The following is a 27,161-nucleotide window of genomic DNA, read 5'->3' on the forward strand; positions in this document are numbered from 1 at the left end:
CTTTGAGAGACTTTGAGAGACGTTGAGAGACTTTGAGAGACTTTGAGAGACGTTGAGAGACTTTGAGAGACGTTGAGAGACTTTGAGAGACTTTGAGAGACGTTGAGAGACTTTGAGAGACTTTGAGAGACTTTGAGAGACTTTGAGAGACTTTGAGAGACGTTGAGAGACTTTGAGAGACTTTGAGAGACGTTGAGAGACTTTGAGAGACTTTGAGAGACTTTGAGAGACTTTGAGAGACTTTGAGAGACGTTGAGAGACGTTGAGAGACTTTGAGAGACTTTGAGAGACGTTGAGAGACGTTGAGAGACTTTGAGAGACGTTGAGAGACTTTGAGAGACGTTGAGAGACGTTGAGAGACTTTGAGAGACGTTGAGAGACTTTGAGAGACTTTGAGAGACTTTGAGAGACTTTGAGAGACTTTGAGAGACGTTGAGAGACTTTGAGAGACTTTCACAGACTTTGAGAGACTTTGAGAGACGTTGAGAGACTTTGAGAGACTTTGAGAGACTTTGACAGACTTTCACAGACTTTCACAGACTTTGAGAGACTTTGAGAGACTTTGACAGACTTTGTTGACCAGTGGGACGACCAGCCAATGGGACTATGAGCCATCATCACCATCACCACCACCACCACCATCATCGCCATCGTTGTAGCAAACATCGCTATCACTGGAGAGACAAAGGCGGCCGGGCGTGGTGCTGGCCACCCACCCCCTCGTGTGCCACTGTGCCGGCCTTCATAGGTGCTACTACGACTCGCTACTGATGACAGCACTTGCCCTCACGGTCTGTCAAAAGGCTATACGGGGGATCTTTGTCTTTGTGTGAGTCCTAGTATACGTGAGTCTGTGTGTGTGTGAGTCTGTGTGGGTGTCTGTGAGTGTATGGGTCAGTGTGAGTCTGTGTGAGTCTGAGTGAGTCTCTGTGAGTCTGTGTGAGTCTGTGTGAGTGAGTGAGTCTCTGTGTGAGTCTGAGTGAGTCTGTGTGAGTCTGAGTGAGTCTGTGTGAGTTTCTGAGTGAGTCTGTGTGAGTCTCTGAGTGAGTCTCTGTGTGAGTCTGTGTGAGTCTGTGTGAGTCTCTGAGTGAGTCAGTGTGAGGCTCTGAGTGAGTCTGAGTGAGTCTGTGTGAGTCTGTGTGAGTCTGAGTGAGTCTCTGTGTGAGTCTGAGTGAGTCTCTGTGTGAGTCTGAGTGAGTCTCTGTGTGAGTCAGTGTGAGTCTCTGTGAGTCTGTGTGTGAGCGTGAATCTGAGTGAGTCTGAGTGAGTCTCTGTGAGTCAGTGTGAGTCTGTGTGAGTCTCTGAGTGAGTCTGTGTGAGTCTCGGAGTGAGTCTCTGAGTGAGTCTGTGTGTGAGTCTGTGTGAGTCTGAGTGAGTCTCTGAGTGAGTCTGTGTGTGAGCGTGAATCTGAGTCTGAGTGAGTCTCTGTGTGAGTCAGTGTGTGTCTGTGTGAGTCTCTGTGAGTCAGTGTGAGTCAGTGTGTGTCTCTGTGAGTCAGTGTGTGTCTGTGTGAGTCAGTGTGAGTCTGTGTGAGTCTGTGTGAATCTGTGTGAGTCTGAGTGAGTCTCTGTGTGTGTCAGTGTGTGTCTGTGTGAGTCTCTGAGTGAGTCAGTGTGAATCTCTGAGTGAGTCTGTGTGAGTCTGTGTGAGTCTCTGAGTGAGTCTGTGTGAGTCAGTGTGAGTCTCTGTGTGAGTCAGTGTGAGTCAGTGTGAGTCTGTGTGAGTCAGTGTGAGTCTGTGTGAGTCTTGTGTCCGTGTGTGTTGCCCCGTCCAGTCTCGCGTTTTGTAAACTTCCCGAATAAACGCGGGTGCCACGAGGAGGGATGCGCCCCCATCGTGACCTCGGTGCGCCTCTTCTGCTGACCGTGACACCGAATCTCGCAAGGAACTCAGCGTCAGTTTCGATGCAAAGTACTCCAGCATGGCATCCTCCCCGTTCAACATCATCATCATCAACATCAACATCATCAACATCATCATCAACATCATCATCAACATCATCGTCAACATCATCAACATCATCAACATCATCGTCAACATCATCAACATCATCAACATCATCGTCAACATCATCGTCAACATCATCAACAACATCATCATCGTCAACATCATCAACATCGTCAACATCATCATCAACATCATCATCATCGTCAACATCATCAACATCGTCATCAACATCATCATCAACATCGTCAACATCATCATCATCGTCAACATCATCGTCATCATCAACATCATCATCAACATCATCATCATCATCAACATCATCAACATCATCGTCATCAACATCATCATCAACATCATCATCATCAACATCATCATCAACATCGTCAACATCGTCATCATCATCAACATCATCATCAACATCATCAACAACATCATCATCAACATCATCAACATCATCGTCATCAACATCATCATCAACATCATCATCATCAACATCATCATCTTTTTTTTTCGATGTAAAGCTTCTTGCGTGACTGCAGCAGCAGGGATTCATCTTCTTGGTTCTTTCGGTAAAGTCGTCACGTAGAAGGGAAGTAATAAAATAATAAAAATAAAACATAAAATAATAAATTAAAACAATAAAATAATACGTAATAAAATAAAACATAAAATAATAAAATAAAACAATAAAAGAATACAAATAAAACATAAAATAATAAAAATAATACGTAATAAAATAAAACATAAAATAATAAAAATAAAACATGATAAAATAATAAAAATAATACATAATAAAATAATCGTCTTGGTTCTTTCGGTAAAGTCACGTAGAAGGGAAATAAAATAATAAAAATGAAACATGATAAAATAATTATCGAATTAAAGCTTCTTTCGTGACTGCAGCAGGGATTCATCTTCTTGGTTCTTTCGGTAAAGTCACCACGTAGAAGGGAAATAATAAAATAATAAAAATGAAACAATAAAATAATAAAAATAAAACATAATAAAAATAAAACATAATAAAATAATAAAAATAAAACATAATAAAATAATAAAAATAAAACATAATAAAATAATAAAAATAAAACATAATAAAATAATTCTCACGACGTTTCGGCCACAACGCAAGCAGCCGTCCTCAGGTGGAGACCAGGTCTGTCGGGGAGACAGCGTCTGAATGAAACAGCACCAAGCTTGGAGCGTGTATATCAGCTGGGTTGGAGGGGGGAAAAGGGCGCCTTGACAAAAGAATTTGCATATCAAGAGGCTTTTAGCATCTTTATGGGAAATGCAGGTGTGTGATTAGTGCTACTCATGCCCGTGCATTATGCAGCAACATGGCCACCGTGAAGTCTCCCCCCCCCAGGCAACATGGCCACCGTGAAGTTCCCTCCCCCCAGGCAACATGGCTGCCGTGAAGTTCCCCCCCCCCCAGGCAACATGGCCGCCGTGAAGTTCCCCCCCCCCAGGCAACATGGCCGCCGTGAAGTTCCCCCCCCCCCAGGCAACATGGCCACCGTGAAGTTCCCCCCCCCCAGGCAACATGGCCGCCGTGAAGTTCCCCCCCCCCCAGGCAACATGGCCACCGTGAAGTTCCCCCCCCCCAGGCAACATGGCCGCCGTGAAGTTCCCCCCCCCCCCCAGGCAACATGGCCGCCGTGAAGTTCCCCTCCCCCAGGCAACATGGCCGCCGTGAAGTTCCCCCCCCCCCCAGGCAACATGGCCACCGTGAAGTTCCCCCCCCCAGGCAACATGGCCACCGTGAAGTTCCCCCCCCCAGGCAACATGGCCGCTGTAAAGTCCCCTCCCCCCAGGCAACATGGCCACCGTGAAGTTCCCTCCCCCCAGGCAACATGGCTGCCGTGAAGTTCCCCCCCCCCAGGCAACATGGCTGCCGTGAAGTTCCCCCCCCCCCCCCAGGCAACATGGCCGCCGTGAAGTTCCCCCCCCCCAGGCAACATGGCCACCGTGAAGTTCCCCCCCCCCAGGCAACATGGCCGCCGTGAAGTTCCCCCCCCCCCAGGCAACATGGCCGCCGTGAAGTTCCCCCCCCCCAGGCAACATGGCCGCCGTGAAGTCCCCTCCCCCCAGGCAACATGGCCACCGTGAAGTTCCCTCCCCCCAGGCAACATGGCTGCCGTTAAGAGACCCTCACACAGAGACCCTCACACAGAGACCCAGAGACTCACACAGAGACCCAGAGACTCACACAGAGACCCACAGACTCACACAGAGACCCACAGACTCACACAGAGACCCAGAGACTCACACAGAGACCCAGAGACTCACATAGAGACCCACAGACTCACACAGAGACCCACAGACTCACACAGAGACCCAGAGACTCACACAGAGACCCACAGACTCACACAGAGACCCACAGACTCACACAGAGACCCACAGACTCACACAGAGACCCACAGACTCACACAGAGACCCAGACTCTCACAAGAGACCCACATATTCACACAGAGACCCACAGACTCACACAAGAGACCCACAGACTCACACAAGAGACCCACAGACTCACACAGAGACCCACAGACTCACACAGAGACCCACAGACTCACACAGAGACCCAGAGACTCACACAGAGACCCACAGACTCACACTGAGACCCAGAGACTCACACAGAGACCCAGAGACTCACACAGAGACCCAGAGACTCACACAGAGACCCAGAGACTCACACAGAGACCCAGAGACTCACACAGAGACCCACAGACTCACACAGAGACCCACAGACTCACACAGAGACCCACAGACTCACACAGAGACCCAGACTCTCACACTGAGACCCACAGACTTACACAGAGACCCAGAGACTCACACAGAGACCCAGACTCTCACACTGAGACCCATAGACTCACACAGAGACCCACAGACTCACACAGAGACCCAGAGACTCACACAGAGACCCACAGACTCACACTGAGACCCAGAGACTCACACAGAGACCCAGAGACTCACACAGAGACCCAGAGACTCACACAGAGACCCAGAGACTCACACAGAGACCCACAGACTCACACAGAGACCCACAGACTCACACAGAGACCCACAGACTCACACAGAGACCCAGAGACTCACACAGAGACCCACAGACTCACACAGAGACCCACAGACTCACACAGAGACCCAGAGACTCACACAGAGACCCACAGACTCACACTGAGACCCAGAGACTCACACAGAGACCCAGAGACTCACACAGAGACCCAGAGACTCACACAGAGACCCAGAGACTCACACAGAGACCCACAGACTCACACAGAGACCCACAGACTCACACAGAGACCCACAGACTCACACAGAGACCCAGACTCTCACACTGAGACCCACAGACTTACACAGAGACCCAGAGACTCACACAGAGACCCAGACTCTCACACTGAGACCCATAGACTCACACAGAGACCCAGAGACTCACACAGAGACCCAGAGACTCACACAGAGACCCAGACTCTCACACAGAGACCCAGAGACTCACACAGAGACCCAGAGACTCACACAGAGACCCAGACTCTCACACTGAGACCCACAGACTCACACAGAGACCCACAGACTCACACAGAGACCCACAGACTCAGACAGAGACCCAGACTCTCACACTGAGACCCACAGACTCACACAGAGACCCAGAGACTCACACAGAGACCCAGACTCTCACACAGAGACCCAGAGACTCACACAGAGACCCAGAGACTCACACAGAGACCCAGACTCTCACACTGAGACCCACAGACTCACACAGAGACCCACAGACTCACACAGAGACCCACAGACTCACACAGAGACCCAGACTCTCACACTGAGAACCACAGACTCACACAGAGACCCAGAGACTCACACAGAGACCCAGACTCTCACACAGAGACCCAGAGACTCACACAGAGACCCAGAGACTCACACAGAGACCCAGACTCTCACACTGAGACCCACAGACTAACACAGAGACCCACAGACTCACACAGAGACCCACAGACTCACACAGAGACCCAGACTCTCACACTGAGACCCACAGACTCACACAGAGACTCACACAGAGACTCACACAGAGACCCAGAGACTCACACAGAGACCCAGACTCTCACAAGAGACCCACATACTCACACAGAGACCCACAGACTCACACAAGAGACCCACAGACTCACACAAGAGACCCACAGACTCACACAGAGACCCACAGACTCACACAGAGACCCACAGACTCACACAGAGACCCAGAGACTCACACAGAGACCCACAGACTCACACTGAGACCCAGAGACTCACACAGAGACCCAGAGACTCACACAGAGACCCACAGACTCACACAGAGACCCAGAGACTCACACAGAGACCCAGAGACTCACATAGAGACCCACAGACTCACACAGAGACCCACAGACTCACACAGAGACCCAGAGACTCACACAGAGACCCACAGACTCACACAGAGACCCACAGACTCACACAGAGACCCACAGACTCACACAGAGACCCACAGACTCACACAGAGACCCAGACTCTCACAAGAGACCCACATATTCACACAGAGACCCACAGACTCACACAAGAGACCCACAGACTCACACAAGAGACCCACAGACTCACACAGAGACCCACAGACTCACACAGAGACCCACAGACTCACACAGAGACCCAGAGACTCACACAGAGACCCACAGACTCACACTGAGACCCAGAGACTCACACAGAGACCCAGAGACTCACACAGAGACCCAGAGACTCACACAGAGACCCAGAGACTCACACAGAGACCCAGAGACTCACACAGAGACCCACAGACTCACACAGAGACCCACAGACTCACACAGAGACCCACAGACTCACACAGAGACCCAGACTCTCACACTGAGACCCACAGACTTACACAGAGACCCAGAGACTCACACAGAGACCCAGACTCTCACACTGAGACCCATAGACTCACACAGAGACCCACAGACTCACACAGAGACCCAGAGACTCACACAGAGACCCACAGACTCACACTGAGACCCAGAGACTCACACAGAGACCCAGAGACTCACACAGAGACCCAGAGACTCACACAGAGACCCAGAGACTCACACAGAGACCCACAGACTCACACAGAGACCCACAGACTCACACAGAGACCCACAGACTCACACAGAGACCCAGAGACTCACACAGAGACCCACAGACTCACACAGAGACCCACAGACTCACACAGAGACCCAGAGACTCACACAGAGACCCACAGACTCACACTGAGACCCAGAGACTCACACAGAGACCCAGAGACTCACACAGAGACCCAGAGACTCACACAGAGACCCAGAGACTCACACAGAGACCCACAGACTCACACAGAGACCCACAGACTCACACAGAGACCCACAGACTCACACAGAGACCCAGACTCTCACACTGAGACCCACAGACTTACACAGAGACCCAGAGACTCACACAGAGACCCAGACTCTCACACTGAGACCCATAGACTCACACAGAGACCCAGAGACTCACACAGAGACCCAGAGACTCACACAGAGACCCAGACTCTCACACAGAGACCCAGAGACTCACACAGAGACCCAGAGACTCACACAGAGACCCAGACTCTCACACTGAGACCCACAGACTCACACAGAGACCCACAGACTCACACAGAGACCCACAGACTCAGACAGAGACCCAGACTCTCACACTGAGACCCACAGACTCACACAGAGACCCAGAGACTCACACAGAGACCCAGACTCTCACACAGAGACCCAGAGACTCACACAGAGACCCAGAGACTCACACAGAGACCCAGACTCTCACACTGAGACCCACAGACTCACACAGAGACCCACAGACTCACACAGAGACCCACAGACTCACACAGAGACCCAGACTCTCACACTGAGAACCACAGACTCACACAGAGACCCAGAGACTCACACAGAGACCCAGACTCTCACACAGAGACCCAGAGACTCACACAGAGACCCAGAGACTCACACAGAGACCCAGACTCTCACACTGAGACCCACAGACTAACACAGAGACCCACAGACTCACACAGAGACCCACAGACTCACACAGAGACCCAGACTCTCACACTGAGACCCACAGACTCACACAGAGACTCACACAGAGACTCACACAGAGACCCAGAGACTCACACAGAGACCCAGACTCTCACAAGAGACCCACATACTCACACAGAGACCCACAGACTCACACAAGAGACCCACAGACTCACACAAGAGACCCACAGACTCACACAGAGACCCACAGACTCACACAGAGACCCACAGACTCACACAGAGACCCAGAGACTCACACAGAGACCCACAGACTCACACTGAGACCCAGAGACTCACACAGAGACCCAGAGACTCACACAGAGACCCAGAGACTCACACAGAGACCCAGAGACTCACACAGAGACCCACAGACTCACACAGAGACCCACATACTCACACAGAGACCCACAGACTCGCACAGAGACCCAGACTCTCACACTGAGACCCACAGACTCACACAGAGACCCACAGACTCACACAGAGACCCACAGACTCACACAGAGACCCACAGACTCACACAGAGACCCAGACTCTCACACAGAGACCCAGAGACTCACACAGAGACCCAGAGACTCACACAGAGACCCAGACTCTCACACGGAGACCCACAGACTCACACAGAGACCCACAGACTCACACAGAGACCCAGACTCTCACACTGAGAACCACAGACTCACACAGAGACCCAGAGACTCACACAGAGACCCAGACTCTCACACAGAGACCCAGAGACTCACACAGAGACCCAGAGACTCACACAGAGACCCAGACTCTCACACTGAGACCCACAGACTCACACAGAGACCCACAGACTCACACAGAGACCCACAGACTCACACAGAGACCCAGACTCTCACACTGAGACCCACAGACTCACACAGAGACCCAGAGACTCACACTGAGACCCACAGACTCACACAGAGACCCAGAGACTCACACAAAGACCCAGAGACTCACACAGAGACCCAGAGACTCACACAGAGACCCAGACTCTCACACAGAGACCCACAGACTCACACAGAAACCCAGACTCTCACACTGAGACCCAGAGACTCACACAGAGACCCAGAGACTCACACAGAGACCCAGACTCTCACACAGAGACCCACAGACTCACACAGAAACCCAGACTCTCACACTGAGACCCACAGACTCACACAGAGACCCACAGACTCACACAGAGACCCAGACTCTCACACAGAGACCCAGAGACTCACACAGAGACCCAGAGACTCACACAGAGACCCAGACTCTCACACAGAGACCCACAGACTCACACAGAAACCCAGACTCTCACACTGAGACCCAGAGACTCACACAGAGACCCAGAGACTCACACAGAGACCCAGACTCTCACACAGAGACCCACAGACTCACACAGAAACCCAGACTCTCACACTGAGACCCACAGACTCACACAGAGACCCACAGACTCACACAGAGACCCAGACTCTCACACAGAGACCCAGAGACTCACACAGAGACCCAGAGACTCACACAGAGACCCAGACTCTCACACTGAGACCCACAGACTCACACAGAGACCCACAGACTCACACAGAGACCCAGACTCTCACACTGAGACCCACAGACTCACACAGAGACCCAGAGACTCACACAGAGACCCAGACTCTCACACAGAGACCCAGAGACTCCCACAGAGACCCAGAGACTCACACAGAGACCCAGACTCTCACACTGAGACCCACAGACTCACACAGAGACCCACAGACTCACACAGAGACCCACAGACTCACACAGAGACCCAGACTCTCACACTGAGACCCACAGACTCACACAGAGACCCAGAGACTCACACTGAGACCCACAGACTCACACAGAGACCCAGAGACTCACACAGAGACCCACAGACTCACACAGAGACCCAGAGACTCACACAGAGACCCACAGACTCACACAGAGACCCAGAGACTCACACAGAGACCCAGACTCTCACACTGAGACCCACAGACTCACACAGAGACCCAGAGACTCACACAGAGACCCACAGACTCACACAGAGACCCAGAGACTCACACAGAGACCCAGACTCTCACACTGAGACCCACAGACTCACACAGAGACCCAGAGACTCACACAGAGACCCAGACTCTCACACTGAGACCCACAGACTCACACAGAGACCCAGAGACTCACACAGAGACCCACAGACTCACACAGAGACCCAGACTCTCACACTGAGACCCACAGACTCACACAGAGACCCAGAGACTCACACAGAGACCCACAGACTCACACAGAGACTCACACAGAGACCCAGACTCTCACACAGAGACCCAGAGACTCACACAGAGACCCAGAGACTCACACAGAGACCCAGACTCTCACACAGAGACCCACAGACTCACACAGAGACCCAGACTCTCACACTGAGACCCACAGACTCACACAGAGACCCAGACCCTCACACTGAGACCCACAGACTCACACAGAGACCCAGACTCTCACACTGAGACCCACAGACTCACACAGAGACCCAGAGACTCACACAGAGACCCACAGACTCACACAGAGACCCAGAGACTCACACAGAGACCCAGACACTCACACTGAGACCCACAGACTCACACAGAGACCCAGAGACTCACACAGAGACCCACAGACTCACACAGAGACCCAGAGACTCACACAGAGACCCAGACTCTCACACTGAGACCCACAGACTCACACAGAGACCCAGAGACTCACACAGAGACCCACAGACTCACACAGAGACTCACACAGAGACTCACACAGAGACCCAGAGACTCACACTGAGACCCACAGACTCACACAGAGACCCAGACTCTCACAGAGACCCACAGACTCACACAGAGACCCAGACTCTCACACTGAGACCCACAGACTCACACAGAGACCCAGAGACTCACACTGAGACCCACAGACTCACACAGAGACCCAGAGACTCACACAGAGACCCAGAGACTCACACAGAGACCCAGACTCTCACACAGAGACCCAGACTCTCACACAGAGACCCAGACTCTCACACAGAGACCCACAGACTCACACAGAGACCCAGACTCTCACACTGAGACCCACAGACTCACACAGAGACCCAGACCCTCACACTGAGACCCACAGACTCACACAGAGACCCAGACTCTCACACTGAGACCCACAGACTCACACAGAGACCCAGAGACTCACACAGAGACCCACAGACTCACACAGAGACCCAGAGACTCACACAGAGACCCAGACTCTCACACTGAGACCCACAGACTCACACAGAGACCCAGAGACTCACACAGAGACCCACAGACTCACACAGAGACCCAGAGACTCACACAGAGACCCAGACTCTCACACTGAGACCCACAGACTCACACAGAGACCCAGAGACTCACACAGAGACCCAGACTCTCACACTGAGACCCACAGACTCACACAGAGACCCAGAGACTCACACAGAGACCCACAGACTCACACAGAGACCCAGACTCTCACACTGAGACCCACAGACTCACACAGAGACCCAGAGACTCACACAGAGACCCACAGACTCACACAGAGACTCACACAGAGACCCAGACTCTCACACAGAGACCCAGAGACTCACACAGAGACCCAGAGACTCACACAGAGACCCAGACTCTCACACAGAGACCCACAGACTCACACAGAGACCCAGACTCTCACACTGAGACCCACAGACTCACGCAGAGACCCAGACCCTCACACTGAGACCCACAGACTCACACAGAGACCCATACTCTCACACTGAGACCCACAGACTCACACAGAGACCCAGAGACTCACACAGAGACCCACAGACTCACACAGAGACCCAGAGACTCACACAGAGACCCAGACTCTCACACTGAGACCCACAGACTCACACAGAGACCCAGAGACTCACACAGAGACCCACAGACTCACACAGAGACCCAGAGACTCACACAGAGACCCAGACTCTCACACTGAGACCCACAGACTCACACAGAGACCCAGAGACTCACACAGAGACCCACAGACTCACACAGAGACTCACACAGAGACCCAGAGACTCACACAGAGACCCAGAGACTCACACTGAGACCCACAGACTCACACAGAGACCCAGACTCTCACACTGAGACCCACAGACTCACACAGAGACCCAGAGACTCACACAGAGACTCACACTGAGACCCAGAGACTCACACAGAGACCCAGAGACTTACACAGAGACTCACACAAAGACTCACACAGAGACCCAGAGACTCACACAGAGACTCACACAGAGATTCACACAGAGACCCAGAGACTCACACAGAGACTCACACAGAGACCCAGAGACTCACACAGAGACCCAGAGACTCACACAGAGACCCAGAGACACACAGAGACTCACACAGAGACTCACACAGAGACCCAGAGACTCACACAGAGACTCACACAGAGACCCAGAGACTCACACAGAGACCCAGAGACTCACACAGAGACCCAGAGACTCTCACAGAGACCCACAGACTCACACGGAGACCCAGACTCTCACACAGAGACTCACACAGAGACCCATAGACTCACACAGAGACCCAGAGACTCACACAGAGACCCAGAGACTCACACAAGAGACCCAGAGACTCTCACAGAGACCCACAGACTCACACGGAGACCCAGACTCTCACACAGAGACCCATAGACTCACACAGAGACCCAGAGACTCACACAGAGACCCAGAGACTCACACAGAGACCCACAGACTCACACAGAGACCCAGAGACTCACACAGAGACCCAGACTCTCACACTGAGACCCACAGACTCACACAGAGACCCAGAGACTCACACAGAGACCCACAGACTCACACAGAGACTCACACAGAGACCCAGAGACTCACACAGAGACCCAGAGACTCACACAGAGACCCAGAGACTCACACATAGACCCAGAGACTCACACAGAGACTCACACAGAGACTCACACTGAGACCCAGAGACTCACACAGAGACCCAGAGACTCACACAGAGACCCAGAGACTCACACAGAGACCCAGAGACTCACACAGAGACCCACAGACTCACACAGAGACCCAGAGACTCACACTGAGACTCACACTGAGACCCAGAGACTCACACAGAGACCCAGAGACTTACACAGAGACTCACACAGAGACCCAGAGACTCACACAGAGACCCAGAGACTCACACAGAGACCCAGAGACTCACACAGAGACCCAGAGACTCACACTGAGACTCACACTGAGACCCAGAGACTCACACAGAGACCCAGAGACTTACACAGAGACTCACACAGAGACCCAGAGACTCACACAGAGACTCACACAGAGATTCACACAGAGACCCACAGACTCACACAGAGACCCAGAGACTCACACAGAGACCCAGAGACTCACACAGAGACCCAGAGACTCTCACAGAGACCCAGAGACTCACACGGAGACCCAGACTCTCACACAGAGACCCAGAGACTCACACAGAGACCCAGAGACTCACACAGACCCAGAGACTCACACAGAGACCCAGAGACTCACACATAGACCCAGAGACTCACACAGAGACTCACACAGAGACCCAGAGACTCACACAGAGACCCAGAGACTCACACAGAGACCCAGAGACTCACACAGAGACCCAGAGACTCACACAGAGACCCAGAGACTCACACAGAGACCCAGAGACTCACACAGAGACCCACAGACTCACACAGAGACCCAGAGACTCACACTGACTCACACTGAGACCCAGAGACTCACACAGAGACCCAGAGACTTACACAGAGACTCACACAGAGACCCAGAGACTCACACAGAGACCCAGAGACTCACACAGAGACCCAGAGACTCACACAGAGACCCAGAGACTTACACAGAGACTCACACAAAGACTCACACAGAGACCCAGAGACTCACACAGAGACTCACACAGAGATTCACACAGAGACCCAGAGACTCACACAGAGACTCACACAGAGACCCAGAGACTCACACAGAGACCCAGAGACTCACACAGAGACCCAGAGACACACAGAGACTCACACAGAGACTCACACAGAGACCCAGAGACTCACACAGAGACTCACACAGAGACCCAGAGACTCACACAGAGACCCAGAGACTCACACAGAGACCCAGAGACTCTCACAGAGACCCACAGACTCACACGGAGACCCAGACTCTCACACAGAGACTCACACAGAGACCCATAGACTCACACAGAGACCCAGAGACTCACACAGAGACCCAGAGACTCACACAAGAGACCCAGAGACTCTCACAGAGACCCACAGACTCACACGGAGACCCAGACTCTCACACAGAGACCCATAGACTCACACAGAGACCCAGAGACTCACACAGAGACCCAGAGACTCACACAGAGACCCACAGACTCACACAGAGACCCAGAGACTCACACAGAGACCCAGACTCTCACACTGAGACCCACAGACTCACACAGAGACCCAGAGACTCACACAGAGACCCACAGACTCACACAGAGACTCACACAGAGACCCAGAGACTCACACAGAGACCCAGAGACTCACACAGAGACCCAGAGACTCACACATAGACCCAGAGACTCACACAGAGACTCACACAGAGACTCACACTGAGACCCAGAGACTCACACAGAGACCCAGAGACTCACACAGAGACCCAGAGACTCACACAGAGACCCAGAGACTCACACAGAGACCCACAGACTCACACAGAGACCCAGAGACTCACACTGAGACTCACACTGAGACCCAGAGACTCACACAGAGACCCAGAGACTTACACAGAGACTCACACAGAGACCCAGAGACTCACACAGAGACCCAGAGACTCACACAGAGACCCAGAGACTCACACAGAGACCCAGAGACTCACACTGAGACTCACACTGAGACCCAGAGACTCACACAGAGACCCAGAGACTTACACAGAGACTCACACAGAGACCCAGAGACTCACACAGAGACTCACACAGAGATTCACACAGAGACCCACAGACTCACACAGAGACCCAGAGACTCACACAGAGACCCAGAGACTCACACAGAGACCCAGAGACTCTCACAGAGACCCAGAGACTCACACGGAGACCCAGACTCTCACACAGAGACCCAGAGACTCACACAGAGACCCAGAGACTCACACAGACCCAGAGACTCACACAGAGACCCAGAGACTCACACATAGACCCAGAGACTCACACAGAGACTCACACAGAGACCCAGAGACTCACACAGAGACCCAGAGACTCACACAGAGACCCAGAGACTCACACAGAGACCCAGAGACTCACACAGAGACCCAGAGACTCACACAGAGACCCACAGACTCACACAGAGACCCAGAGACTCACACTGACTCACACTGAGACCCAGAGACTCACACAGAGACCCAGAGACTTACACAGAGACTCACACAGAGACCCAGAGACTCACACAGAGACCCAGAGACTCACACAGAGACCCAGAGACTCACACAGAGACCCAGAGACTCACACTGAGACTCACACTAAGACCCAGAGACTCACACAGAGACCCAGAGACTCACACAGAGATTCACACAGAGACCCAGAGACTCACACAGAGACCCAGAGACTCACACAGAGACCCAGAGACTCACACAGAGACCCAGAGACTCACAGAGACCCAGAGACTCACACGGAGACCCAGACTCTCACACAGAGACCCAGAGACTCACACAGAGACCCAGAGACTCACACAGAGACCCAGACTCTCACACAGAGACCCAGAGACTCACACAGAGACCCAGAGACTCACACAGAGACCCAGACTCTCACACAGAGACCCACAGACTCACACAGAGACCCAGACTCTCACACTGAGACCCACAGACTCACACAGAGACCCAGACCCTCACACTGAGACCCACAGACTCACACAGAGACCCAGACTCTCACACTGAGACCCACAGACTCACACAGAGACCCAGAGACTCACACAGAGACCCACAGACTCACACAGAGACCCAGAGACTCACACAGAGACCCAGACTCTCACACTGAGACCCACAGACTCACACAGAGACGCAGAGACTCACACAGAGACCCAGACTCTCACACTGAGACCCACAGACTCACACAGAGACCCAGAGACTCACACAGAGACCCAGACTCTCACACTGAGACCCACAGACTCACACAGAGACCCACAGACTCACACAGAGACCCACAGACTCACACAGAGACCCAGACTCTCACACTGAGACCCACAGACTCACACAGAGACCCAGAGACTCACACAGAGACCCACAGACTCACACAGAGACTCACACAGAGACCCAGACTCTCACACAGAGACCCAGAGACTCACACAGAGACTCACACAGAGACCCAGACTCTCACACAGAGACCCACAGACTCACACAGAGACCCAGACTCTCACACTGAGACCCACAGACTCACACAGAGACCCAGACCCTCACACTGAGACCCACAGACTCACACAGAGACCCAGACTCTCACACTGAGACCCACAGACTCACACAGAGACCCAGAGACTCACACAGAGACCCACAGACTCACACAGAGACCCAGAGACTCACACAGAGACCCAGACTCTCACACTGAGACCCACAGACTCACACAGAGACCCAGAGACTCACACAGAGACCCACAGACTCACACAGAGACCCAGAGACTCACACAGAGACCCAGACTCTCACACTGAGACCCACAGACTCACACAGAGACCCAGAGACTCACACAGAGACCCACAGACTCACACAGAGACTCACACAGAGACCCAGAGACTCACACAGAGACCCAGAGACTCACACTGAGACCCACAGACTCACACAGAGACCCAGACTCTCACACTGAGACCCACAGACTCACACAGAGACCCAGAGACTCACACAGAGACTCACACTGAGACCCAGAGACTCACACAGAGACCCAGAGACTTACACAGAGACTCACACAGAGACTCACACAGAGACCCAGAGACTCACACAGAGACTCACACAGAGACTCACACAGAGATTCACACAGAGACCCAGAGACTCACACAGAGACTCACACAGAGACCCAGAGACTCACACAGAGACCCAGAGACTCACACAGAGACCCAGAGACTCACACAGAGACTCACACAGAGACTCACACAGAGACCCAGAGACTCACACAGAGACTCACACAGAGACCCAGAGACTCACACAGAGACCCAGAGACTCACACAGAGACCCAGAGACTCACACGGAGACCCAGACTCTCACACAGAGACCCATAGACTCACACAGAGACCCAGAGACTCACACAGAGACCCAGAGACTCACACAGAGACCCAGAGACTCACACAAGAGACCCAGAGACTCTCACAGAGACCCACAGACTCACACGGAGACCCAGACTCTCACACAGAGACCCATAGACTCACACAGAGACCCAGAGACTCACACAGAGACCCAGAGACTCACACAGAGACCCACAGACTCACACAGAGACCCAGAGACTCACACAGAGACCCAGACTCTCACACTGAGACCCACAGACTCACACAGAGACCCAGAGACTCACACAGAGACCCACAGACTCACACAGAGACTCACACAGAGACCCAGAGACTCACACAGAGACCCAGACTCACACAGAGACCCAGAGACTCACACAGAGACCCAGAGACTCACACATAGACCCAGAGACTCACACAGAGACTCACACTGAGACTCACACTGAGACCCAGAGACTCACACAGAGACCCAGAGACTCACACAGAGACCCAGAGACTCACACAGAGACCCAGAGACTCACACAGAGACCCAGAGACTCACACAGAGACCCACAGACTCACACAGAGACCCAGAGACTCACACTGAGACTCACACTGAGACCCAGAGACTCACACAGAGACCCAGAGACTTACACAGAGACTCACACAGAGACTCACACAGAGACCCAGAGACTCACACAGAGACCCAGAGACTCACACAGAGACTCACACAGAGACCCACAGACTCACACAGAGACCCATAGACTCACACAGAGACTCAGAGATTCACACAGAGAGCCAGAGACTCACACAGAGACCCAGAGACTCACACAGAGACTCACACAGAGACCCACAGACTCACACAGAGACCCATAGACTCACACAGACTCACACAGAGACCCAGAGACTCACACAGAAACTGAGACCAGAGCGTCGAGAGGCGGGGAGAGTGGAGGTGTTTTGTATTGACATCACAGTGAGAATGACGTCACGAGTCAGTGACGTCACAGTGAGCGTGACGTCAGGGTGACGTCAGAGTCAAGTTCTCCCGGAGTGACCCGCCAAGTCACCACCGTCCGTAGGCCGCAGGCTCCACCGGGCTAGAGGGAGTTTTGCGAATCTCCCAAAGAGTCAGGCACCATCGCCGGTCCGTAGAGAGGGCTCTGGTACCCTCTTGAGAAGTCTCTGGTACCTCTAGTGGTACCCCCAGAGGTACCCCTAGTGGTACCCCTAGTGGTACCCTCCCAAAGGTACCCGCCAAGTCACCACCGTCCGTAGGCCGCAGGCTCCACCGGGCTAGAGGGAGTTTTGCGAATCTCCCAAAGAGTCAGGGACCATCGCCGGTCCGTAGAGAGGGCTCTGGTACCCTCTTGAGAAGTCTCTGGTACCCCCAGAGGTACCCCCAGTGGTACCCCCCGGAGTGACCCGCCAAGTCATCACCGTCCGTAGGCCGCAGGCTCCGGCTAGAGGGAGTTTTGCGAATCTCCCAAAGAGTCAGGGACCATCCCCGGTCCGTAGAGAGAGCTCTGGTACCCTCTTGAGAAGTCACTGGTACCTCTAGTGGTACCCCCAGAGGTACCCCTAGTGGTACCCCTAGTGGTACCCTCCCAAAGGTACCCGCCAAGTCACCACCGTCCGTAGGCTGCAGGCTCCACCGGGCTAGAGGGAGTTTTGCGAATCTCCCAAAGAGTCAGGCACCATCGCCGGTTCGTAGAGAGGGCTCTGGTACCCTCTTGAGAAGTCTCTGGTACCCCCAGAGGTACCCCCAGAGGTACCCCCCGGAGTGACCCGCCAAGTCATCACCGTCCGTAGGCCGCAGGCTCCGGCTAGAGGGAGTTTTGCGAATCTCTTTGGAGTCAGGGACCATCGCCGGTTCGTAGAGAGGGCTCTGGTACCCTCTTGAGAAGTCACTGGTACCTCTAGTGGTACCCCCAGAGGTACCCCTAGTGGTACCCCTAGTGGTACCCCAAGCGGTACCCTCCCAAAGGTACCCGCCAAGTCATCACGGGCCGCTAGAGGGAAAGCCCGCGCGCCGCTAGCTAGAGGAAGGTCTGCACGGCCCTCTGTGCGTCGCGAGGGCTCCAGGCCCCTGCCGGGCGCACGTTAAAGGCCGACCGCTTCCAGTCCCAGGGTCGCGTTGGCGGCCTTCGCCAGCCGGGCCCGTAGTTGGCCTCCACGTAGGAGCGCGGCGGGCACGGCACGGACACGGGCACCCCCAGCAGCAGCGCGCGGCACAGCGAGAAGCGGCCGAAGGAGAACTCAAAGCGGAGGCCAGTGCGGCTTTGGGTGCCGCCGTTCCACACGGGCCCACGGCGGCCTCCAACGCCGCCTCCGCCTGCTCTACCATCGCCACCAAGTCTTGCTCCACCACCGCCGCCACCTCCACCACCAACTCCTCCTCCTGCTCCACCACCTCCTCCACGGATCTCACGACCACCTCCACCGCCCCCACCACCCCTACCACCACCACCACCACCGCCACCACCGCCACCACCACCACCACCGCCACCACCGCCACCACCGCCACCACCACCACCATCACCACCGCCACCCCCACCACCACCACCCCCACCACCACCACCCCTACCACCGCCACGGACCCCACGACCACCTTCATCTCCACCCCCACCGCCACCACCACCACCGCCCTCATCGTCCGCCTCTTCGTAGAAGAAAAACACGTCCAACTTCACTCCAGCACCACCAGCACCACCGCCGCCTCCTGGCGGCGCGGGCCCCACCAGCGACAGCTCGAGCCCGTCCTGCACCAGGCCGAACTTGTGCCGCAGGCGGAACCCGCGCCCCAGGAGGGCGGCCAGCAGAGCCGGCGAGAAGTCTGCGGCCCACACCCCAATGTCGACGTCGCCGCTGGCTGCGATCACGTCGCACTGACGCAGCCAGCCCAGGCAGGTGCCGCTGCTCACCCAGTGGGGCGCCCCCACCGAGGCGAGGGCCGCCCCCGCCTCCAGGAGGGCCGTCCGCGCCCCTCTGCGGAACTGGCGGCTCCCGTCGCGGCTCCCGTCGCGGTCGTCGTCGTCCGGGAACTCCCGGCGGTAGCGTCGTGCCGCGTCGCGGTCGCACTCGAGGAAGCGTGAGGCTGCGGCCTCGCGCACGAAGCGGGCCGGGGGGGCGGCCGGGAGGGCGAGGGGGACGCCGCTCAGGAGGAGGGGAGCTGGGGTGGAGGAGGAGGTGGAGGAGGTGGAAGTGGAGTACAGGAGGTAGGAGGGGAAGGCCCCGGGGTGGCGGCCGTAGCTGAGGCGGGCGAGGTCGGCGTCCAGGCGACGGAGGCTCCGGCGCTCCGCCAGGCCTCGGGCTCGGAGCGCCCCGAACCAGAGGAGGCGCGTGGACGACGACCTGGTGGACGACGGTGTGGTGGACGAGGTGGTGGACGTGGTGGAGTCGGTGAACGTGGCCGAGTAGCCCCGCGCGTACAGGATGACGATGTGGACGAGGTGACGACGCGTCGAGCGGCACGAGGAGGAGTTGGTGGACGCCGGCGATGGACGACTACGAGGACGACGACGAGGAGGAGGCTGCAGGAGGACGTGGAGGTCGACGTTGGGCGGCGACGCGGCCGCCGGATCGTCCACCCGGGGGTCGACCCCGCGGGCGACTACGCAGCGCCAGCTCAACCGCCCGCGGAAGGCGGCAAGTAGCGGCCCTCGGGCCCCGGCCCAGGACGACTCGAGGAGCGCAAAGGAGGTGGAGTCGCGGGCGACGCACAGCGGACCCCCGCGGTCGTCCATCATCTCCGTCGTCCGACGTTTCGGATCGTCGGCCTCCGCCAGGGCCGCTAGGACGCGGGGGTCGATGAGCGTCGGGTGGACGCCGAGGGAACGGGCGACTCTGGCGAAGTCGGCCACCGTCTCCCGGGCCTCGTAGTCGTCCGTCGGGTCGTCGTCGTCGTCCGTCGTCGCCCCCCCGGTCCCCAGGGCCGAGGCGTTGCCGTGGAGACGGAGCTGCAGGTGGAGGAAGAGGAGGGCGGTCGCCACGGCGACGGCCAGGGCCGTTGCCAGGGCGACGCGGGGGGGCGGGCGACTCATGCGGGCGACGCTCAGACCCGTGGGCGACTTGTGGGCGACTTGTGGGTGACTTGTCAACTCTACCAAAGCTCCCCCGTGTAGCCTCTAGCAGGCTGTAGGGCAAGTGCTGTTACACACACACAGACAAAGCTCCCCCAGGTAGCCTCTAGCAGGCTGTAGGGGCAAGTGCTGTTACACACACAAAGCTCCCCCAGGTAGCCTCTAGCAGGGCTGTAGGGGCAAGTGCTGTGACACACACAGACAAAGCTCCCCCAGGTAGCCTCTAGCAGGGCTGTAGGGGCAAGTGCTGTTACACACACAAAGCTCCCCCAGGTAGCCTCTAGCAGGCTGTAGGGGCAAGTGCTGTAAGTAGCGAGTAGTAGCAGCAGCGTCTATGAAGGCTGCCGGCACTGTGGCTACACACAGAGGGGGTGGGTGACTACCACAACCACCACCACCACAACCACCACTACCACCACAACCACCACGCCCGGCCGCCTTTGTCTCTCCCCCAGTGCTAGCGATGTTCACTACAACACCACCACCACGACCACCACAACACCACCACCACTACACCACCACCACGCTACAACACCACCACTACACCACCACCACTACACCACCACCACGCTACACCAGTTACTCATTTGAGGCTGAGTCGACCTAGAAGATTTCTCAGCTACCGGTTCAGATAATCGCTGCTGTCACGTGGTGGTGGCGGCTGAGTACAGCAGCGTGGCCGCTAACCACTGCACCACCACTCCCCACAACCACCACCATAACCACAACCACCTTACCACAACAATCACAACCACCACCTTAACCACAACAACGACAACCACCACCTTAACCACAACAACCACCTTAACCACAACAACCTTAACCACAACCACCTTAACCACCACCTTAACCACAACCACCTTATCACAACCACCACCTTAACAACAACCACCTTAACCACAACAACAACCACCACCACCTGCTCCACTCTCCCGCTGCCTGGGCGAGTTCTGAGCGGTGACGTGAGGGGGGGGGGGGGGAGAATAAATAAACAAATAAAAACGATTTAAACGCAAAACTAAAGTGACTTTTGAGGTAAAGTCGCGAGTGCTAACGACGGCTGAGGAGTTGCGAAGATTTAGTTTGATGGAGAACGTCCCTTTCAATCACGTTCGAGTTTAAAGCGCGAACAGCGGGAACGGTGAGATGAGAGGGGCGGCCATCTTGGGTGGGTGGGGGGGGGGGTGAGCGCGCGGTGACGTCACCGCGCACGAATCCGGACGCGGTGACGTCACCGCGCACGAATCCGGACGCGGTGACGTCACCGCGCACGAATCCGGACGCGGTGACGTCACCGCGCACGGACTAACCCGGGCGTGGTGACGTCACCGCGCACGGACGAACACGGGCGTGGTGACGTCACAGCGCACGAACGAACCAGGGCGTGGTGACGTCACAGCGCACGAACGAACCAGGGCGTGGTGACGTCACCGCGCACGGACGAACCCGGGCGTGGTGACGTCACCGCGCACGGACTAACACGGGCGTGGTGACGTCACCGCGCACGGACGAACCCGGGCGTGGTGACGTCACCGCGCACGGACTAACACGGGCGTGGTGACGTCACCGCGCACGGACTAACACGGGCGTGGTGACGTCATCACGCACCCCACGTCCTTCCCCATTCCAACTCACGGATGTGGGGGCGAGGGGGAGGGGCTGGGGGCGGCGACGTCTCGCGGTGACGTCATCGCGCACGTTTCCCACCTCCCGTCGAGAAGCATTGAGCGTCGCGCCGTGACGTCATCGCGCAAGATCGGCGTTGCCGCGCGTGACGTCATCACGCAGCATCAAGGAAACGAGAAGCGGCGGGTCCCCCCGGGTTAGGGTTTAAGGGGAACAGAGTCCGGGCCTAGGCCAACAACAACAACCACAACCACCACAACAACAACAACGATGAGGCCCAAGACATTCCCGGCGTCTCCGTACCCTCCCAGCAGCCGCCAGATGCTGCAAGAAATCCGCGACAACATTCGCGGCCTCCGCGGCGGCTCCGAGGCGTCGGGGGCCTCGGGGGCCTCGGCTCAGCCCGCGCCTTGCCTAGCCAAGCCCGCCGGGGTAGAGGCGGCGTCGCCCCGGGGAGGCGCTCAGGCAAGCGCGGGGGGCCCGTGGGTACAACAACAACATCAACAACAGCAGCGCTTCGGTTCGCATCAGAAAGCTCTGCAGGAGATACGGAACTCGCTGTTGCCCTTCGCGGCTGATGGGCAGCAGCAGCAGCAGGGGCAGCAGGGGCAGCAGGGAGAGTCCGCGGGGAGACACGGGAGCAGTGGAGGAGGAGGAGGAGGAGCGGGGGGAGACGTGAACAGACAGCTGCTGGCAGACTTGGTGAGGGCAGGCGTGGCACAGGTGAGGCTCAGGGTGGTGGTGGGGGGGGGTGGTGGTGGGGGGAGACGGTTGTGGTGGGGGGGGGAGACACTGGGGGGTAGTAGGGGTGGTGGTGGTGGGGAGGGACACTGGTGGGTGGTGGGGGGGGGGAGACGCTGGTGGTGGGGGGAGAGACACGGGGTGGTGGGGGGGAGAGACACGGGGTGGTGGGGGGGGGGAGACTGGGGGGTGGTGGGGGGGTGGAGGTACGGGTTAACTCACCAACTCCCTCACCACGTGATTGTCCCCCCCCCCCACCACCCCACACCACCCCCCCCACCACCCCCCCCACCACCCCACACCACCCCCCCCCACCACCCCCCCCACCACCCCCCCACCACCCCCCCACCACCCCCCCCCCCACCACCCCCCCCCACCCCCCCCACCACCCCCTTCACCCCCCCCCCCGCCACCACCCCCCCACCACCTCCCCCCCCACCACCACCCCCCCACCACCACCCCCCCACCACCACCCCCCCACCACAGGACATGGCAGTAGCTGCGCTACGACAGACCAACAGCCGTGGGCTCGACCCGGCTCTTGCGTTCATCGCCAAGATGGGCTACCTGGACGCTCAGGGCGAGCGGATCGTGGCCGCCGTGCAGCGTCGCATGAGGCCACCACAACCACAACAACAACCACAACAACCGCAACAACCACAACAACAACAGCACCACCACCACCACCACCATCAGAGGCCGGCGTCTGATGGTGCCGCGTCTTCGGTGGCTCCTGTGAACGTGGCCACAGCCTCCTCCTGCTCCCCCTCACCCTCCTCACCCTCATCCTCGTCCTCCTCCTGCTGCTCACCTGGTGAGTGTGGTGGGGTGGGTGTGGTGGGTGTGGTGGGGTGAGTGTGGTGGGTGTGGTGGGGTGAGTGGGGTGAGGGTGGTGGGGTGAGAGTGGGGTGTGGTGGGTGGGGTGGGGTGAGTGTGGTGGGGTGAGTGTGGTGTGGTGAGTGTGGTGTGGTGGGTGGGGTGGGGTGAGTGTGGTGGGGTGAGTGTGGTGTGGTGGGTGGGGTGGGGTGAGTGTGGTGTGGTGGGTGGGGTGGGGTGAGTGTGGTGGGGAGAGTGTGGTGAGTGTGGTGGGGTGAGTGTGGTGGGGTGAGTGTGGTGGGGAGAGTGTGGTGAGTGTGGTGGGGAGAGTGTGGTGAGTGTGGTGGGGGTGGTGGGGTGAGAGTGGGGTGTGGTGGGTGGGGTGAGTGTGGTGGGGTGAGTGTGGTGTGGTGAGTGTGGTGTGGTGGGTGGGGTGGGGTGAGTGTGGTGGGGTGAGTGTGGTGTGGTGGGTGGGGTGGGGTGAGTGTGGTGGGGAGAGTGTGGTGAGTGTGGTGGGGAGAGTGTGGTGAGTGTGGTGGGGGTGGTGGGGTGAGTGTGGTGTGGTGGGTGGGGTGGGGTGAGTGTGGTGGGGAGAGTGTGGTGAGTGTGGTGGGGTGAGTGTGGTGGGGTGAGTGTGGTGGGGAGAGTGTGGTGAGTGTGGTGGGGAGAGTGTGGTGAGTGTGGTGGGGTGAGGGTGGTGGGGTGAGGGTGGTGGGGTGTGGTGGGGGTGGTGGGGTGAGTGTGGTGTGTGTGGTGGGGTGAGTGTGGTGGGGTGAGTGTGGTGGGGTGAGTGTGGTGGGGTGAGTGAGTGTGGGTGTGGGTGGTGGGGGTGAGGGTGGTGGGGTGAGTGTGGTGGTGTGGTGAGTGTGGTGAGTGAGTGTGGTGGGGTGAGTGTGGTGGGGGTGGTGGGGTGAGTGTGGTGGTGTGGTGAGTGAGTGAGTGAGTGTGGTGGGGTGAGTGTGGTGGGGGTGGTGGGGTGAGTGTGGTGGGGTGAGTGGGGGGTGGTGGGGTGAGTGTCGTGGGGTGGTGGGGTGAGTTATGAGCGGGTGTGGTGAGCGAGTGGTGAGTGTGGTGAGCGAGTGGTGAGTGTGGTGAGCGAGTGGTGAGTGTGGTGAGTGAGTGGTGAGTGTGGTGAGCGAGTGGTGAGCGAGTGGTGAGTGTGGTGAGCGAGCGGTGAGCGAGCGGTGAGCGAGCGGTGAGCGAGCGGTGAGCGAGCGGTGAGCGAGCGGTGAGCGGGCGGGCGGGCGGGCGAGCGGGCGGGCGGGCGGGCGAGCGGGCGAGCGAGTGGTGAGCGTGACATGTCTCCCCCTACAGGACATGCCTCTCACCCGCTCAGCCGTCGTCTGAGTTTCCAGGGTCCCGGAGATGGGGTCACCTACGACCCCAGCGGTAAGGCACTACCACTACCACTCTACCACTACTCCTACCACTCTACCACTACTCCTACCACTCTACCACTACCCCTACCACTACCCACTCTACCCCTACCACTCCACCCCTACCACTCTACCACTCCACCCCTACCTCTCCACCCCTACCACTCCACCCCTACCACTCCACCCCTAACCTACCCCCCCCCTCTCCCACACAGGTCGTGAGGCCCCCCATTCGTACTCCGCTTACTCCGGAGTGCCCCCCATGGGCCCCCCACCGCTACTCTACAGGGCCTGCACCCCCCCGCCAACTCTGCCTGGCACCAACCACCACCACCAACAACAACAACTCACCCACCACAGCAACAACCAGCAGCAGCACAACCAACACCCCCAACCGAGCGTCGTTTCACAGCGGAGATTCTCGGGGTCTCTGGAAGGGGTGCCCCCCCCGGGATCTCAGCTGCCCCCCGGCACCCGCGGAGACGTCCACCACCTCCACCACCACCTCCACCTCCTCCACCCCCTCCACCACCAGCAGCAGCAGCACGGTGCAAACGCGGGCACAGCGGCGATTGGCGGGGCGCGGAGATACGGGAGCCAGCAGAACCTGGTGGGTTGGTGGGTGAGTGGGTGGGTTGGTTGAGTGGGTGGGTGGGTGGGTGGGTGAGTGGGTGGGTGAGGGGGTGAGTGGGTGGGTGGGTGAGTCGGTGGGTGAGGGGGTGAGTGGGTGGGTGGGTGAGTCGGTGGGTGAGTGAGTGGGTGGGTGGGTGAGGGGATGAGTGGGTGGGTGGGTGAGTCGGTGGGTGAGTGAGTGGGTGGGTGGGTGGGTGAGTGGGTGGGTGGGTGGGTGAGTGGGTGGGTGGGTGGGTGAGTGGGTGGGTGGGTGAGTGGGTGGGTGGGTGGGTGAGTGGGTGGGTGGGTGGGTGGGTGGGTGAGTGGGTGGGTGAGTGGGTGGGTGTGTGTGTGGGTGGGTGAGTGGGTGGGTGGGTGGGTGGGTGGGTGAGTGGGTGGGTGGGTGGGTGAGTGCGTGAGTGGGTGAGTGAGTGGGTGGGTGGGGGGGTGAGTGGGTGGGTGGGTGGGTGAGTAAGTGGGTGGGTGAGTGGGCGAGTGGGCGGGGGGTGGGTGAGTGGGTGGGTGGGTGAGTGGGCGAGTGGGTGAGTGGGCGGGGGGGTGGGGGGGTGAGTGGGTGGGTGGGTGAGTGAGCGGGTGGGAGGGTGGGTGGGTGGGGGGGTGGGTGGGTGGGTGAGTGGGTGGGTGGGTGGGTGAGTGGGTGGGTGGGTGAGTGGGTGGGTGGGTGGGTGAGTGGGTGGGTGGGTGGGTGAGTGGGTGGGTGGGTG

The 27,161-nt window shown here is 57.2% G+C and overlaps 2 protein-coding genes across 2 annotated transcripts; one reads left to right on the forward strand and one right to left on the reverse strand.

Moving 5' to 3' along the window:
* Positions 1-19,172: 19,172 nt before the first annotated feature.
* On the reverse strand, positions 19,173-21,226 carry FKTN (fukutin). Its single transcript, XM_078885117.1, has 2 exons — positions 19,795-21,226; positions 19,173-19,563 (listed from the first exon to the last, which is right to left on the reverse strand). Exons 1-2 carry the CDS (start codon positions 21,224-21,226, stop codon positions 19,223-19,225), a joined length of 1,773 nt encoding a protein of 590 aa, XP_078741243.1. The 3' UTR covers positions 19,173-19,222.
* A 1,591-nt stretch (positions 21,227-22,817) lies between these two features.
* Positions 22,818-26,434, forward strand: LOC144954683 (uncharacterized; the record flags this gene model as incomplete). The annotated part of the gene is made up of 4 exons (XM_078885116.1): positions 22,818-23,614; positions 24,119-24,446; positions 25,763-25,837; positions 26,040-26,434. Coding segments are annotated over exons 1-4 (1,251 nt in total), but the record flags the coding sequence as incomplete, so codon positions are not given.
* Between the last annotated feature and the right edge of the window lie 727 nt (positions 26,435-27,161).

Source organism: Lampetra fluviatilis, unplaced genomic scaffold (assembly GCF_964198595.1).
Source record: "Lampetra fluviatilis unplaced genomic scaffold, kcLamFluv1.1 SCAFFOLD_1069, whole genome shotgun sequence".
Classification (NCBI taxonomy): domain Eukaryota; kingdom Metazoa; phylum Chordata; class Hyperoartia; order Petromyzontiformes; family Petromyzontidae; genus Lampetra; species Lampetra fluviatilis.

Bases quoted from the DNA above. Each gene is read 5' to 3' on its own strand.
- FKTN (XM_078885117.1), bottom strand. From the start codon at position 21,226: ATGAGTCGCCCGCCCCCCCGCGTCGCCCTGGCAACGGCCCTGGCCGTC. The intron at 19,564-19,794 runs GTGGTCGTGGGG...TTGGTGGTGGAG, and splicing joins CGGTGGGGGTGGAGATGAAG to GTGGCGGCGGTGGTGGAGCA.